This window comes from Ostrea edulis, chromosome 1, assembly GCF_947568905.1.
Source record: "Ostrea edulis chromosome 1, xbOstEdul1.1, whole genome shotgun sequence".
Taxonomy (NCBI): domain Eukaryota; kingdom Metazoa; phylum Mollusca; class Bivalvia; order Ostreida; family Ostreidae; genus Ostrea; species Ostrea edulis.
This window is the reverse complement of record NC_079164.1, coordinates 46,590,197-46,607,364: the sequence shown is the minus strand read 5'-3', so window position 1 is coordinate 46,607,364 and position 17,168 is coordinate 46,590,197. Positions and strand designations below refer to the sequence as shown.

Below are 17,168 nucleotides of genomic sequence, written 5' to 3'. Positions count from 1 at the left end.
ATTTCAAACATTTCGGTTGAGCATCACTGAAGAGACATTATTTGTCGAAATGCGCATCTGGTGCATCAAAATTGGTACCGTGTATGTTTTACATATACCCTGCTTACTTACGTTTAATGTGTATAACATGCATATACGAAGTACAAAGCATGTTGTTGCTATGACATAGTACATAATGACAAATTATCTGTCGTCTGACGTGTTTCATACCTATTGTTACACCATTCCTTACACACTGATTTTAATTATGGATTATTTCGTTTACCTCATCAAGATATAAGGCTTACGGTGAGTGTGAGCGGTTAACAGGGGATGCTTACAGCTCCTAGGCACCTGATCACGCCTCTATTGTGCCAGTCTCTTACATTTGTATTAGTAATAGGATTTGTGAGATTGGTCGCTGTTCGTTGTCTTCACTTGTTTATCTACAGAATACATGTTGGTGCTGTGAATTGTCAACATATTGTTAGTTTTGAAATTAATATAATTTCGAAATATCATGTATATGAAATTTGATTTTCTCCATGACACTGAATTAGCTCAAGTAATGGTCCTGTGTGCTTTCTATTCCTGTTATTTTGAATTTAGCGGTGGATTTCATATCTGTATTTATTGATGCATCCTTCAAATTATGACATCAAATATTTACATGAGAAACAAATCATCACGGTCGGGCCAATTTCTTCTGCTCTTGGTTGTTTCTACACAATCTGTCAATTTGGAAAAAAAATTCGTCATAAATCGAACTTTATATCTAAGCTGATTAATTCACTTCAATATTATATAAATATTGGATATTTTTGAGGTCAATAAGATGCTTTCGCTACATGCACCTGAGAAGTACAAAATTTCCCAAGTCCGGGCTCGGTGAATATTGTAAATCTCAGGTAGATAATTTTTAATTTAAAAGCATCCTGTTTGATGAAAAAATATCGATGATTGTTTGAATTATATGATTGAATAATTCAAAACATCAAAGCACCTTCTAGATCTTACCAAACGATATCTGACTGACCATCTTTGTTTAGAGCTACAGTGCAAGACCTAGTCGAAAATGATTCGAGACGCGAGTTTCATTGGACAACCAAAATACAATTACCAATCTATCAATTTGGAGATTCTCATATTTATCATTGGTCCGACGTTGGAAAAATCAAATGCAAATACCTCGGAGGTATGGTGGTGGCGAATATCATTATCTTTTAACTAGTTTGTTGGACAATCAGAAAGTTCGAAATCGATCTATTAAATGATAATGTCCTGTTTTTGATATCATTTCAAGAAGTATACACAACTGTCAATCATTTTAACTGTGGGATGTATAGAAATGTTTTACATTTTTAATTACCAGATAAATTATTTTTTTAAAAATCGTACCTGCTTTGGCCAAACTCCCGGCACGTTTTCAATGGGTTGACAAGACACATTCAAAGCCAGATGTTGAGGTACTGTCCAGTTTCTTAATAAAACTTCCGTAAAACATGGATGTACCTGAGTATATAGTGACGGTATGATTTTTATTTCAAATTTGCTGAACTTGTATAATTATGGTATTTTGTAAAACCTATCTTAAGAAGTATGTATGATGATAGAAGCATTTTTTGTATTTGCAGTTACGGACATTTACGTCAGACTTGATGTTTTCACCGAACTACCTAGCTGACATTTATTGATGGTTGTACGGGTAAATATTTGAGTTACCAATTCGGATGACAACAGAGGACATTCAGCAGAATTCTTCCCGATATTCATGATTGTATTGAAGCATTCCGACGGCCCGACTTCCATGTCCAAACGCAACAGCTCACCGTTAACCACCTGAAATAATGAACGCGTGCAAGAGAGAGTATTACAAGATGTTTTGCGGTGATGTACAGAAGTGGTGAAACATGTTAGTGAGACTAAATCATTAATGTCAGGAAAAGCAAACGCATGTACACTGAAGAAGTGTTCTAATTGATCACCTGTGATGTTAAAATGTTCGTACAATCATTATCATGACAAAAGTGTTAAGTCTGAAGTATAAAGGATAAACTGACAAATCTTAGATGATCAAAATCTTTAGTTTTTTCCCCAATACACCACTGCGGTAATTTTGTAATATGAAATTGTAATAAGAATTTAAACAGAAAAATATCCACGGTGAATGCAATCGGAAACAAGGAAACATAAAATTTCCATTAATCTATAATGATTTCTGTCTGTGTATTGAATTTGTCGCAAAGAGTGGGAGTATTATTCATTAGAATACATAGTTTGTTTCAGATTTGTTCGCGTTTTACCTTAGTGTTACTCGTAAATGCACATTCTTTGTGATTATTCATAGTACATGGGTGTAATGATGATCGACCACATCAGTTAATTCCGTCCACATAGTCTGGAACTACTTCAGCCACTTTCATTCCCATGTACATGTATTTTCTCCATTACGTTTTATTTTCATCTCAATTTATTTTATTTATCTATTCTTATTACTGCATAACCTGTAGCATATATTCTCGCCGCTGAAATTACTCCCCTGGAAATTCCTTGCTTAATGAAATTTCCGATTTATTCTACTTCCACTGAGGTTCACTAATTCATGCTTCGTCTTTTCCAACTTTAATAAATCATTTGCACTCGATTATTCTTATAGGAGTTGTGAGATTGATCACTGTTCGTTATTTTCATCTTATGACGTTATAGTGTATTGTAACTTTCTTCGTTGCTTCCTCATTTACATAATGTGTACTTATAATATCATATTGTTCAGATTAATATACCAGTGTACCAAGTTTGATGTTTGTCAAGGAATGGGTTCTGAAGATATTGACCAGACAGTATCTTCCTATGTCCAAAGTGCATTGACCGTTGACCTCAAAATCAATAGGGGTCATTTACTCCTTAAGATGTACTAGTGTATCAAGTTTGATTTCCTTCAAGCAAAGGGTTCTCAAGATATGGAGCTGAAAAGAATTTGTCTACAGACAAATCGACCGACCAACAGGTGCATAGCAATACGCCTATTCCTTTTCAAAGGGGGACATAATACGGAGCGCTGGATTCGGTACTAAAGGATGGGTGGGGTGTCCTTATGAGCAGTTAGGACATGCAATCATTTTCTCTTATATCTAAAAAGGGTATTTTACTTCCCAAAAATGACTATGTTTCGTGTAGATTTCTATTTCTTATCATGTTAACAGGTGAAGATAATGATAAGTGATCAACATCATATACAAAATTATGAGTAGGGCAAACAGGGACCCCTGGATATACTATAGGTGGGATCGGGTGCTTAGGAGATGAAGAGTAAGCATCCCGTGTCCACCGGTCACATCCGCCGTGGACACTTTATCTTGAACAGGTAAACGCACAGGGGCTAAGACCGTTTTGGGCCCGAACCCTGTGATACCATAAATATAGAAAGGGGTCTAACTCTAACCCAGATAAAAAACTAACCACTCGCTTCAAATGCCTAAAAAAATCTTAAATTGGGTACATCTCTGTACGTTATGCGTAATTTGCCGGTCTCCTTGCATAGATTAATGTTTTAACTACTTGCATGCCAAATTTCAAGTCACAGGTTCTTAAAATAGCAAAGATATACGTCATCGTTCTCTCGATTTCACTTGTTTATTTTTACTAGGACATTTACCGGTCCAGGTCACGGAGTCGTTTCTCGCCTATGACAGCAGCGAAATTCAGACTAGTGTGGAAGATTTCGGACCTGCACTGAAAAAAATATCTAGTTAATTTAACTAGGATGCCTCGTAAAGACTTGCTCATGACTAGTAAGTAATGTATTTACTAAGCAAGATAGTGATATAACTAGAAATATGATGTCATAAGCATCGTGACCCATGTTGCCCGCGAAAACTGCAGCAAGGTCTTCTCTGCGAGACGCCATTTTTAATGGGATGCTGGAGAGGGAACATTGACTAAAAGGGTTTATGAACTTATGACTGGTTTTTTTTTTATTCTTGATGTTTATTTATTAGAAATCCTACACACAGCTTAATATTTTTTAATATGCAACTTAATACATTTTAACACATTGTTCTGTTTTTGTTTATTTAGATGCTGATGACTGTTTGGCTATCCTGTGTAAAGAAAAGTTTGAGAAATCCTGATTATAGGTTCAAGAAATTCCACAGAAGATACATCCCCCATCGCAATCAAGATTGACCAGAAGATCATGTCGACTTTTAACTTCAGATTAAAGTTGCTGATGTTATCTTCTGTATTCAATTTTTTGAAGGATTAAAAGGGCGATTTTACTTGTCCTATCAGTTAAATTACTAGAATAATAGTAATTTTGGCAATGGAATACAGCCTTACAGGAATGGAAAATTAGCAAATCTACTGAATGCATACTAATGTTTACTATTGACTGAAGTAATGTTTTACTGTCTGATTAGTTAAATTACTAGTTAACAAATAGTAAACTTACTTAACACCTAGTAAAAACTACTTTTAAATTAGTGATTGTATGGACAGTAGTTTTACTAGTTTGCTTAGTGTATTTCGCTAGTTATTTTTTTCAGTGTGTCAATTAACATTTCACATCAATTATACGCTACTTACTTCCTCATACCTTAATAAAGTTCTCTATGTTCTCTGTATCTGGGTCGCTTATTTTACAAAACATCAACTCCTGACTCTAACTGCCATTTTGAGATATGCACATAAGACCCGAAATATCTAAAACTTTAAAGAAGAGGGAAATGGGTAAAAATAATTTAAATGAAATGAAATAAACAAAAACAAAAAATTAAGAAAGCCAACAAATAATGTTCAATTTCCTTCTCTAGGTGCCATACCACAAGAATAATGTTTTCAATTTTAGGTATTTGAGATTTTAAGTCTATCGGGTATTTAGTGCTTTCATTAAAATGGCAGATCTTGTCAACAGTTGATGCTGCTGAGCAAAAACAAGTCATGTAACGTCTACACGAAGAAGATTATTAAAGTATGAGGAAGTAAGTAGCGTATAATTGATGTGAAATTTTAATTGACAGGTCCGAAATCTTCCACACTAGTCTGAATTTCGCTGCTGTCATAGGCGAGAAACGACTCCGTGACCTGGACCGGTATTTTAATATCAAGAGGACTTGCATAAAAGTTGGTTATTGACTAGCTATTGCTGTGCGTTTCGTTCGCGTTATTACGCTTTTATAAAATCCTTTCGTCCGCATTATTACATCTTTTAGCTTCGTGTTATTATATTTTGATTCGTGTTCTTGTGCCTTTAAAATCCGGGTTATTGGGCATTCAGTTTCTTTCGCGTTATTACGCCTTTTAGTCGGAACTAGTTTGTTGATAAATGGCGTTGGGATGTACATATGTAAGAGTGCGAAGTATATAATGAGCATAGGGATGTTAACCCTGGGTTCTTACTTTTAGGAGCAGTCCGGAACAGCTATTTATCATTAGAACTATGTAGTACATATTATATATTCTAACATTGTACCAAGTATGAAAATGCACCAATCAGTAATATTACACTGTTATGTAAAAGTTATAGCAAATTGTTATATTTCGGTTCATGAACGAGTGTGCTACCCACAGAAATGAGGTATGTGTTTCATTATAAATTGCATTTCATATCAAGATGTTTGCAATCACCACGACACAGATTAAGAACTTTAAATTTTGTGTTTGTCATCATTCTGAAATCGAAAATCAATAACATAAAACAATACAACACGTGTCATTAATCAGAATTTTGTTGCCGAGATGGTAGAACCAATCCCTAAAGCCATACATTCCAGTCCAGGTTTAGTTATGTTTTGTTCATTGACAAAATAACGCGTCGTCAATTGTTAACCTCTGTTCAGTGCATCCCAAGTGGCAATTGTCTTGAATGCAAATGTAACAAATGTCAACCAATTGGCGGAAAGACAAAAAATAAACAGCGATAAATTTAGAGATTTGCCTCCATGTTCTTGTAAATCTGGAATTAAGTACACGAAGCTATGTAAATGTATGGTTTCCTTTGAAAATAAGCTTAGGCAACGGAGAATGACAATGTTGCAACATTCTATTGAAATCCATTCTTAAAATTCAAATACACTTTGAATTTTTATTTAACTGATTGTTCTAACCAAAGTAAAGATCTCTTTATGTTAATAAGAGAGGAAATTTTGCTTATAAAATAAATTAGATCAAGTTGTATCTGTTGATTGTTGTGTCAGGTTATGATAAAGCTATTTAGATTCATTTTCAGCAAAATGAGCAAAAAACTGATTTGCTTAATCTAAAAAAAAAGTTGCGTATAGAGTTAATTTGATGGTTTTTAGAATTATTGTATATGACTTTAGATGCCTAGTGTTAATCTGAGGATATAAAAAAATTATGCTTTTTGATACTTTGATACATTTCTTTCTTCTTCTTTTTTCATGTATAATGTTTTCCCCTTTCTATTAGCTACCTCAAACATCACATTTCAATGTCACTCGCTATCCCAGTACTCACAAGGGGATATCACTGATAAATAATATTGTGAGATTTGTGAATACAAGAGGAATATTGTTAGTACTGTGAATGGTATACCATCAGTACCTGAAGGTTTGTGATATTAGTAATTGATTGAATTGATCATTAATTTTGTCACATGTTCAGTATCGGTGATGTCTTACATAATGCTTTGCCTACCTGAGACTATTTCTTTTTCCGTAATAAACATAGTTTCCTCAGCTCTTTTTTCATATCAATCGATCATCACCAGAATAAAATATATTATATAAACAGCACTGTGTGAATTACTGGGAAAACATATCTAAGAATCTTCCTAACAAAGTTTTGGACAATAACGATATCTACAAATATCAGTCATGATTCCATTCAGGTGACTCAATAACAGATCTACAATATTATTATTTCAAGTCTTGAAAAAGATAACGATGTCAGTTTTGTGTTCATTGAAATAAATAAAGCCTTTGAAATAGTCTGGCACATAGATATTTCATACAAGTTAAGGCGATTTTTTATTCTCAAATGAATATAAGGTTTCCAAAACTTCATAAAAACCCTTACAGAAACACATTGCTGGAAATCTTCTGCAGTAGAAACTTCAGACGTATTGTACCACAACACACATGTACATGTATGCGAAAGGTGTATATCAAATGTGGATTATGTAAAAATCCTAAGAACTAGTAATTATGAAATCACAAAACCTTTCTCGAATCAACAACATCAAAACGTATGACTTTCAACACTTTACACGACCATTCTTTACAAGACCACTCTTCGGGATAAATGAAAGACTGGACTTTTTGACTCCAGAGACAGCTGCTTTTTTAATCAAAGTAGAACACGGAAATATTTTGCTTTTAAATTACTTTGTTTAACACCACTCTGATTCTATGCACAAGTAGTCTTAAGTTATTAATAAAAAGATGTTTTAGTTCCTTTTTGACAGTATCTACGTGATCTTCGGTGACCAGGTCTTCCAAAAGTCTCCTTGAATTCTCGTGGGCAAAAGATGTGTTCCTTATTTTTTGACCTGTTTTATATTCTTGTGTAACAAACTTTATTCAAAATTTTCTATATCTTCCTATGGCCTTCAACTCGACATTTAGATATATCGACGACGTTTAATCTATTAATATTATCTCCACTCAATGTTACGTATAAAATTCGGTCAGGTTGTATGGCAAGAAGAATAAAAATTGTACTTGGTAAAATTCTTCGTAAGGATCAAACAAGTTATAATACGGTGTCATGTGTGTCACAAGCAGGCTTTTTATCTAATTTCTTTAAACTAGGTCGTGACTGTACACTATCATATCATTATTATGCGCTGAACGTTTTGCTATAGAAATTAGAAATAACAAAGATATAAAGGGAAATCTAATCAATAACACAGTGTCTAATGTCACAATACGCAGAAGATACATACGATCATTCCTTGGGGAATCATTAAGAGAAACTATGAAAGAATTGATGAATTTCATAAATTATCTGGTCTTAAAATAATTTGAGATAAAACTAAGATTGTATGGGTAGGAAGTAAAACAAATCAGATGAAAGATTATGTTCTGATATAAATTTCAAATGGACAACTCGATTTAAACTATTGAAGATTTATTGTGATGGGGATTTAACTTGGACTGTGACAAACAACTTGTGAAGATTAAGTCAATTATTGACCAGTGGAATAAACGAAAGTTGACGCTAATTGGGAAAATAACTCTTGTGAAATCACTCCTAATCTCACAACTAAATCACTTATTTATTGCTTTACGAAACCTAAAGAGTGCTTTCATAAAAGAACTTAACAGTAGTTTATTTGAATTTATCTGGAATTCTAAATCTGATAAAATTAAAAGAAAAGTTGTAAAACAAAAGTATGCATATGGTGGATTTAACATGGTTGGTCTGGATTGTTACGTCAAATGACTGAAGTCTACTCCGATAAGGAGATTGGTTACAAAGGACAACTCAAAATGGAAAGGCTTTCTTGAAAATAATGTAAACTTGGACAAATTAATAAATACAGGTTCAGATTATATCTTACAGGTAGTTGAAAAAATACTCGTAAATCAGATGTTATACCCACAGAAAAAAAAGAAATGGAATAGATATCCCATTACTTCTGATGGCCTATCTTTTACCTGTCATTCTTGACTACACTGATTTCCAAATATGGTTTCATCAATACAGAGCTAACCACCACATTTTAACTACTAACAGCTGCATGTACAAATTAGGTAGAGTAGATTCAAAACTCCACCTTTTGTGAAGGGGAAGAGCACAAAAATTTACCATTTACATAGGGATTGTTCATGAGTACAACAATTATTATCAGAATTTAACAAATATTGCAATTCAAGAGATTGAAATAGAATTTGATGGCAGAACTTTTATATTTGGTGAAACAAAACTAAAACATTTCAGGTCACGCAATACAGTACTTATAATAATGAATATATATATATATATATATATAAAAATTATTTTTCAACATTCTGTAAATAGTTCATGGTATATCTTCATAATATACATGTAATATAGAATTACAAAAGTGTTTATTTTCTCAGAGAGAGAGAGAAAGAAAGAAAGAAGGATATATATATATATATATATATATATATATATATACCGAAGTAAAATATAAAAAAAAACACCTCTACACAACTTTGTAGAAATATTTCAGCCGTGTTACCGTTCTTCTTCAGTCGTGTTTATCTAAGAGATTTAAGAGATAAACACGACTGAAGAAGACCGGTAACAAGGTCGAAATATTTCTAAAAAGTGTTTAGAGGTTTATATATATATATATATATATATATATATATATATATATATATATATATTCATATTATTTTGTATGAAAGTGGATATAACGAACAGTGATGATAGGGGGAAGATAACGAACATATCTCCTATAAGCAATACAAATTAGATATAGTAGGACAAACACAGACCCCTGGACACACCTGACGTGGGATCAGGTGCCTACGAGGAGTAAGAATCCCCTGTCGACAGGTCACACCTGCCGTGAGCCCTATATCTTGATCAGATAAACAGAGTTATACGTAGTCAAATCCAGTGTGTCACGAACGGTCTAACAATCGGTATGAAACACATCAGACAGCATTTGACCCAATGATAGGTTATATTGGCAAACTAGATCGTTTTAACGACCATAGAATTGCGAAATACTGACTTTAAACAAGACTGTTGAAACCTCTGTATCATCAACTTCTTTGTCAGTAGCTTGCGTCGATTAAAAACCTGACTATACGCAGAACAAGCTCTTGCGTATCGAAGCAGTCGAGATATACACACACCATATGCAGGTGATAATAGAATATTGCTGCATAAATATGGGAAGTTGACGATGGAAATGCTGAAATCACCCCGTTTGTCATACAGTTGAGTTGTCTGTTTGCCGTTAATGTCTACTTTCAATAAAATATCTAAGTATGAAGTAGAGGGGGACGACTCTGTGGTGTCTTTTATTTCGACCTCTACTTCTGTGTAGAATTATGTCGTTTGAGTGAAATGAAAATTGTTTTTAAAAAAATATCCATTTTCATTCATACGTCGATTCGATATATACCAAGGAAGTCGAATCAGAAAACGCCCCTGAGTCTTCCATATTTGGATATTTTATTGAACATCGGTATCTGATCTCACCTCTCGTACATGTATATCCAACGAAAAGTGACCAATCTCATAACTCCTATGAGCAATACAAAAAAGAGTTGGGCAACTGATCCCACCTCTGGTATATCCAGGGGTCCGTGTTTTCCAAAGTCTAATTTGTATTGCTTATAGGAGTTATGAGATTGATCACTGTTCGTTATCTTCTCCTTCCATGTTCATAACGGCAAACTAACAACTCAACTTTATGACAAACGAGATGACTTCAGCTTCCTCGTCGTCAACTTTCCATTATTCATGAGAATCATAAGCATGATATTTGCAATTCCATGTGATTTGCAGATATTCACATCAATACTCGTCATGTATAAAGTCCTGAATTCAATATTTCTGTGAAACAAATACCCAACTACATGTAGATTTAAAAGAACAATAGTTATAATTTGTATATAAAAATATACATGTTAAACAGACGATTAATCAGTGTGCACTTTGATCAGAAAAGGTCGCTTGGAGTCTCACCTCAGGTGAGCCATAAGCATTGATATTAGGTATTAGCGGCAAGTAAACATTTGATGATACAGTAAAGATCAATTCGTTAAAAGTGTTCTTGAGCACCTGTTCTGTTGCGTTGATAACCTTGTAGATGACCTCTCTAAGCATAGTTTCTCCATATCCATTCAGCTGGTTGATTTCTTCAATGCCAGTCAATGAAGCCTCGATTACCCGTGGATTTGTAACATTAACAACTTTTTGTCCACCTGGGGGAACCGGGGGATCAACGTGCTATAAAATGGAGATATTTAAGAAAGTAGTAACTTATAATCAAAATGTAATTTCCATCCTTACAATCTTTTAAATACATGTATTTTGTGGGAGTTCCTTACATATACCAAATCTTTGCTGTCCATTTATTTTAAATCCCCTCAAAAAATTGTTTTATTCGTCATTGGAATATTGTTTCCTCTCACTGGTTGTCAGATATTTTAGGTGTATGAATTATCATATATGCATGCATGAAACGCGTTCTTGGATTAAAAAACATCTTTGCCCATCATGTCTACTCTTTTAAAGTGGTTTTCAAACCTCATCTGATCGATCGCGGTAGATCAATGGTATAACACCTAATCGGAAGGTCATGAGTTCGAGCGCTAGCTCCGCTGGTGCCATGCCCGCGTCAAACCTAAGGCGTACTTGTAGATATTGGTAGTGTTTGCCTCTTAGTCAAACGTTTGTCATTTTGAAGTGAGAATCACGGGTCTTTCGGATCTGACTTTAAAAATTGAGGTCACTGTTGCGGTAGGCGTTATGACGTTAAAGAATCCTTACTGCTTCGGCCCTGAGCTCTAAGCTTAGGTCTATTGATTCATCTGATTGTTTTGGGTTCAACGTGGTTTTGGCAGTATTTTAATAATTTTACGGAATATGATCGGTTTTGAGTTTCCCTGACGGTTGCTAGTGAGCCAACTCTTCATCGAAAATCGGAGAAACTATCTTTTACGTGCCAAGGGGGTTGTGATGTTTTAAATTTGTGGTACTTCCACTTAGAGCTGGCGACGTCTCAAAATGAGCAAAAAGTTGTCGACGGGATGTACCCACCAACATAGCTCATCTACAAGGTGAGAAACGCCTCATCCAAAGTGTCGGAATGTCATTAGTACTTTGACGGATTGTCTACCTTTTGTGACGGGAATTTATTTGAGATTTTGTTAGCAATTTTAGAAATTGAAGCCCCACACAACCAAACCAACATTTAGAGACCTAAAGATACCAAGTATGGGGACATCATTAGACAACATGGAAACTTTTGTTTCCAATTGAATAAAGGCAAATTTAAAACAATTATTGTATTTTCGTTTCTATGACAGTAATTTGGTATTGCATGTTAGATAATCATTTATCTGGGTCACGAAACCTTTGTAGATTAGAGTTGTTTTATGACAGGACTTTGTAAGCTCTGTTTGCTAAATTAGCGTCTTTGTACTTTTCACTACAATAACAGAAGAAGACGAAGACGACAATGCACAATATCCGGAGGAGCACTGTACGTTGTATGAATTAACTGAATCAGTCTGCGGTCACTTATCTCAGTAACAATCGTGACCCATGAAAATGGAACAATAGTCGATGTCTGTGTCTTACTTTTATGTTGCTTTATTTTCTTCAAATATTTTTTTTTGTAATTCATTTATATTTTGCTTTCCACAATAAATAAACATCTACATATCAACAACACATGATAATATAGTATATACATATTTCAAGCAAGTACAAACATATGTGTATATTTAGAAGTGCATATGTATATATTTACAGCTTATTAGCAGCAGCGATTTTTCTATATAGAATCTATCAATAACATATTTGTTCACAGCACAAACATTTAGTTTTGGAGCCATTTTATACCTACTTGCAAATATGTAATACTTGACAATAAGTATTAGTAAATTTTGTATAAGTTTCTTTTATTGTATTTGCCAAATAATATGACTTGTCTATCACAAGTACATGTAAATAGTCTAGGTGTGGACTCCTCATTTTTCGCTGAGGTCTGATTTTCGTTCTTTAAAAGAATATTCTAAACTATGCAATTTGATGATCAACAAAGGACAAGTTTTGCTTAGAGAGGGTAGAGATAAAGTGACCTTTTTCATGAAATTATGTAGGAACGAAACATACATGTACAACTCAGCGTTTGATGACCAAGATTGACAAATCCACAGTAATCTAAATATAATGAAAATAATGGGATTTGTCTCAGGGTTCTAAAATATTGCAAGGCATTGTTGTGAGGCTTTGCAGAAGAGGTGGAATATTTGTAACGTTACGGACCTAAAGTTAGTAAAATTGCCACGCAAAATTCCATCATTCAGTTGCGGATATAGCGATTATTGATATTGAATGTCTTTCACTGTATATGTTTCGCAAAATACATACATATTCTTTACACGAATATATTAATTATGTGTAATGCGTGCGAATCAGGTACAAGATTCTAAAACCTAACCTGTTGTCTGGGCTCCGCTAGCACAACGACCGACAGGTAAAGAACGAAGAAACAAGAATTCATTACCGCCAGGTTGTTAGGAGATCTGAAAACCGATTGATAAGAAACAAGGTCGATGGTCTACTTTTATATGTCTGAGTTTAAAAGTATGCGTCCTATTGATTATTTTAAACATAATTAATACTAGCTATGATTATACTCCTGTATTGTAAGTGATGGAGAAAACAAAGGTTCACTCAGTCCAGTACTCTGTAAGATATATGTTTAAAACAGAAAAATCAGAAAATCATCGGTTTATGGTGGCATGTTTCTGCCAACACCTTTCAGATAATAATGTTGGTCGAATTGCTAAATTTCAACATGCAATGTTCAATTTGTGTCATTGTCCTCTCGGCATAATTTTCTGAGAAGTAGACATAATGATTTGAAAACTCAATATAATGATCTGGGAGATCCACATTAGTAACCGAAGAATGGAAATGATTACCTGAGAAGTCGACGTAATTCTCTAAAGAGACAACATAGGATCATTCTGCCGCCTTTTCATATAATATGTTAATTTGTCAGAAAATGATGTCGACTTGTGATATCATTAGTTTGACCTTGGTAAAACATTTTTAAAAAAAAACGAAATTCATATTTTCCCATGTACAACTTCCAATGTCAACCCTATTATGGCCCCACCTAGCCCGAAATATCTCACGTTTTCCTGGCTTTTTGATGATTTTGATATTTACCGTGCAAGGAAAACGTCAGTACTGGCGCCATTACGTAAACTGGAAATTCGCCGCCTCCAGCAGGAGTCGAATTCAATGTTAAACTCATAATTAAGCAATAAAACTATGCTTCTTGTACTTACTAATATCGATGAACATTGAATTCAACTCACAAGTATTTAAAATCGGCCCGAGAATGCCACTTCCAGCTGGAGGCGGCGAAATTTCCAGTTTACGTAATTGTACCGGTTCTGATGTTTTCCTGGCACGGTAAATATCAAAATAATAAAAATGCCAGGAAAATGTCAGATATTTCGGACTAGGCCCCACCATACCCTTGTGGGAATTGATTCAAAATCTGATTTAAATCTGCACTGGGAATGCCTTCTTATTAACACGATTAATCATGACTAAGTTTAATCATGATTTAGTTGTTCGTAAAAATATTTTAAAAGACTTTTATTATATATTCCCTTGTGAAATTTTGACCCCGTATTGTGGCCTCATCCAATCTCTGGGAGCCATAAGTTGAAGGAACTTGACTCTCAAGTATCTTGGGATGAACTTATACATATGAAAGGTGAAGATAACAAACAGTGATCGATCTCATACCTCCTATAGGCAATACAAAATAGAGAATTGGGCAAACACGGACCCCTGGATATACCAGAGGTGGGATTAGGTGCTTAGGAGGAGTAAGCATCCCCTGTCGACCGGTCACACCCGCCATGAACTCTATATCTTGATCAGGTAAACAGAGTTATCCGTAGTCAAAATTAGTGTGCATGCCAAGAACGACATAACAATCGGTATGAAACAAGGCAGACAACATTTGACCCAATGATAGGTTGTATTGGCAAACTAGATTCTTATAACGACCATGGAATTTGCGTAATGCTGACTTTAAATGAGACTTTTGAAACTCCCGCGCCATCAACTTGTTTGTCAGTAGCCTGCCTCAATTCAAAAACTGATCATGAGCAGGACAAGCTCTTGTGCATCGAATCAGTTGAGAGATATAAACACCATATGCAGATGATGATGGAATATCACATATATGACTTATCATGGCTCCATTGGTTGCTCTTGCGAAAAAAATAAAGCTTTCCATCGATGATATATTATAAATCTTGATCCCATATTGAGGCCCAACCTTAACCCCGGGCGGACATGATTTATACAAAGTTGAATATGCATTACTTTCATGTTAATATGATTAACATGTTATTATGATCTATAAAGACCATGTTCTTGAGATGATATTCAAAAAATTTCTTCGTATTTATCACCAATTAAAACGTTTGATTCCATATTGTGGCCCCACCCGACCCACGGGGCCATGATTTCAGCAATTTCGAATGTACATCCCTTAAGTAAGCTTCCACTTAAAGTATTGTCTTTGCTGATCTAGTGGTTCCTGAAAAGATGTTTTTCTAAAGATGCTATCATATTTGAACTTATTTTGAAATCCCTTAGAAAGGAATGTGACCCTTCATTTGAAGAATTCTGAATAGCCCTTGCTTGTAATAAGAGGTGACTTAACGGGTGGTCTTTCGGATGAGATCCCAACAATAGAGGCCCCGTGTCACAGCAGGAGTGGCACGATAAAGATCATTCTCTGATCAAAGGTCGTAAGCACCGAGCATAGACCTAAGTTTTGCAGTCCTTCACTAGCAATGGCGACGTCTCCATATGAATGGGAAAAAATTTCCAGTAAGACGCTAATCAATATACAACCAATCAATCTTACTCAATGATGTTTTATGGATAACTGATAGGGTGGTGCTCTGTTTGACACAATTAAACACATAATACAGTTTGGGGAATTAGAATGGTCATTTATTAACTAATAAATGACGAAGTACATGTATTATGCCCAAAAATCATATAAAACAGTTAAAAATATAACAAACTAAAAACACAATACCGCAATTCATGCTAAGGAATTGTGACTAATAAAACATTACAAAATGCCACAATCCTATAAACTACAATATAAAAAATCATAAATACAATATTATGATTAGAATAAACCTCAAGTTATAAGAGCAGATAATTTGGCAAATAGTATATACAAAATGTGTCAAAGATGGGGTATCTTCCATGTTTATTGCAAGTTGAGATGAAATTGGCCCATTGGTTGATAAACGTGTAAAGTTTACGGATAGACAATAAGTGATCATATAAGCTAACTTGAGCTTTTAGTCCAGGTGAGCTATTAAAAGAATCGCAGTTACTGGATATCCATGCTTTAATGAAAATATACCGAGTTTCCTGGTTATGAACATCAATTGCTGATCTGACAAGTCAACATAGAGATATAAATCGACTTAAATGGTTAATTTGAGCTTCACTATTACGCAATAAAATGCTTATTTATGGCTTCGCAATTAAGGAAACATTATCAAAAATCAATTTTTTGAAAGACATCTATTCCACTTATTAAAGGAAATTTATTTGAAAAACAACGCTATAATCATATTTGCTTTTAATTTACAGGTAACTTATCCTGATTTTGTCAACAATCGTGTAAAATTAAACATTACTGATAATTAGGAATCCCATTCAGTTCACCAATTTTTATGGATAGTATAAAGAATTCATTAAAATAGAGAAAGCAATGTGAACAATATGAAACGTATTATTATATTTCAATGGAAGTGGAAACACTGACATCAAAACCTGCGTTTGCCACTTCAATATTTACTGTTCGTGACAGAGTTCGCATATCCAATGCTTATTTTCAATTAAATCAATAAAGTTCTTACTAATCAAATGTTTATTTCGAGACAAAAATGAACATTAGAATCTACATAATAACTCTTTGGATCTTTCTAGAAAGCATCAATTTGAAAGTAAAGACCTTTACCATTTGATTGGTTTGCGTGCGAGGTATAAAGTGCTGCTTAAAAATCTTCTAGATTGATTGATTGTATCTTGCTTCACGTCACTCTCTCGAGGATTTTTTCACTCATATGGAGACGCCCCAAATCTTCTAGAAAGTAAATTAACAACACACCTTTATGACAAACGAGATAATACAGTTTCTCCATCGTGAACTTCCCATAGTTATATTATGTAGTAATATTGTATTACCACCTGCATGTGGTATTATGTCTCTCAACTAGGGCTGGGTATTGTCTGGAAATTCCGTATTGCGATATTTTGAACGGTATTGCGATATTTTGAACGGTATTGCTATATGTATTGCAATATTTTCACTAAGAATTGAAATGATCCTACCTTATCAAGTAAGATAATATATGACCCCAATCAGCCACATACCTCAACAATCACATGACTCTACACTAATTAAGTGATTTGTTGGTGTGATACGAGGTTATATTGTTGAA

General features: G+C 34.3%; 1 protein-coding gene across 1 annotated transcript; it reads right to left on the bottom strand.

Annotated features, from left to right (window-relative positions):
• Nucleotides 1–591: 591 nt before the first annotated feature.
• LOC125664926 (uncharacterized) lies at nucleotides 592–13,203 on the bottom strand. The gene is made up of 5 exons (XM_048897721.2): nucleotides 13,100–13,203; nucleotides 10,711–10,878; nucleotides 1,702–1,818; nucleotides 1,378–1,491; nucleotides 592–710 (listed from the first exon to the last, which is right to left on the bottom strand). The coding sequence occupies exons 1-5, from the start codon at nucleotides 13,160–13,162 to the stop codon at nucleotides 702–704; spliced, it is 471 nt and encodes a 156-aa protein (XP_048753678.2). The 5' UTR covers nucleotides 13,163–13,203; the 3' UTR covers nucleotides 592–701.
• Nucleotides 13,204–17,168: the final 3,965 nt, after the last annotated feature.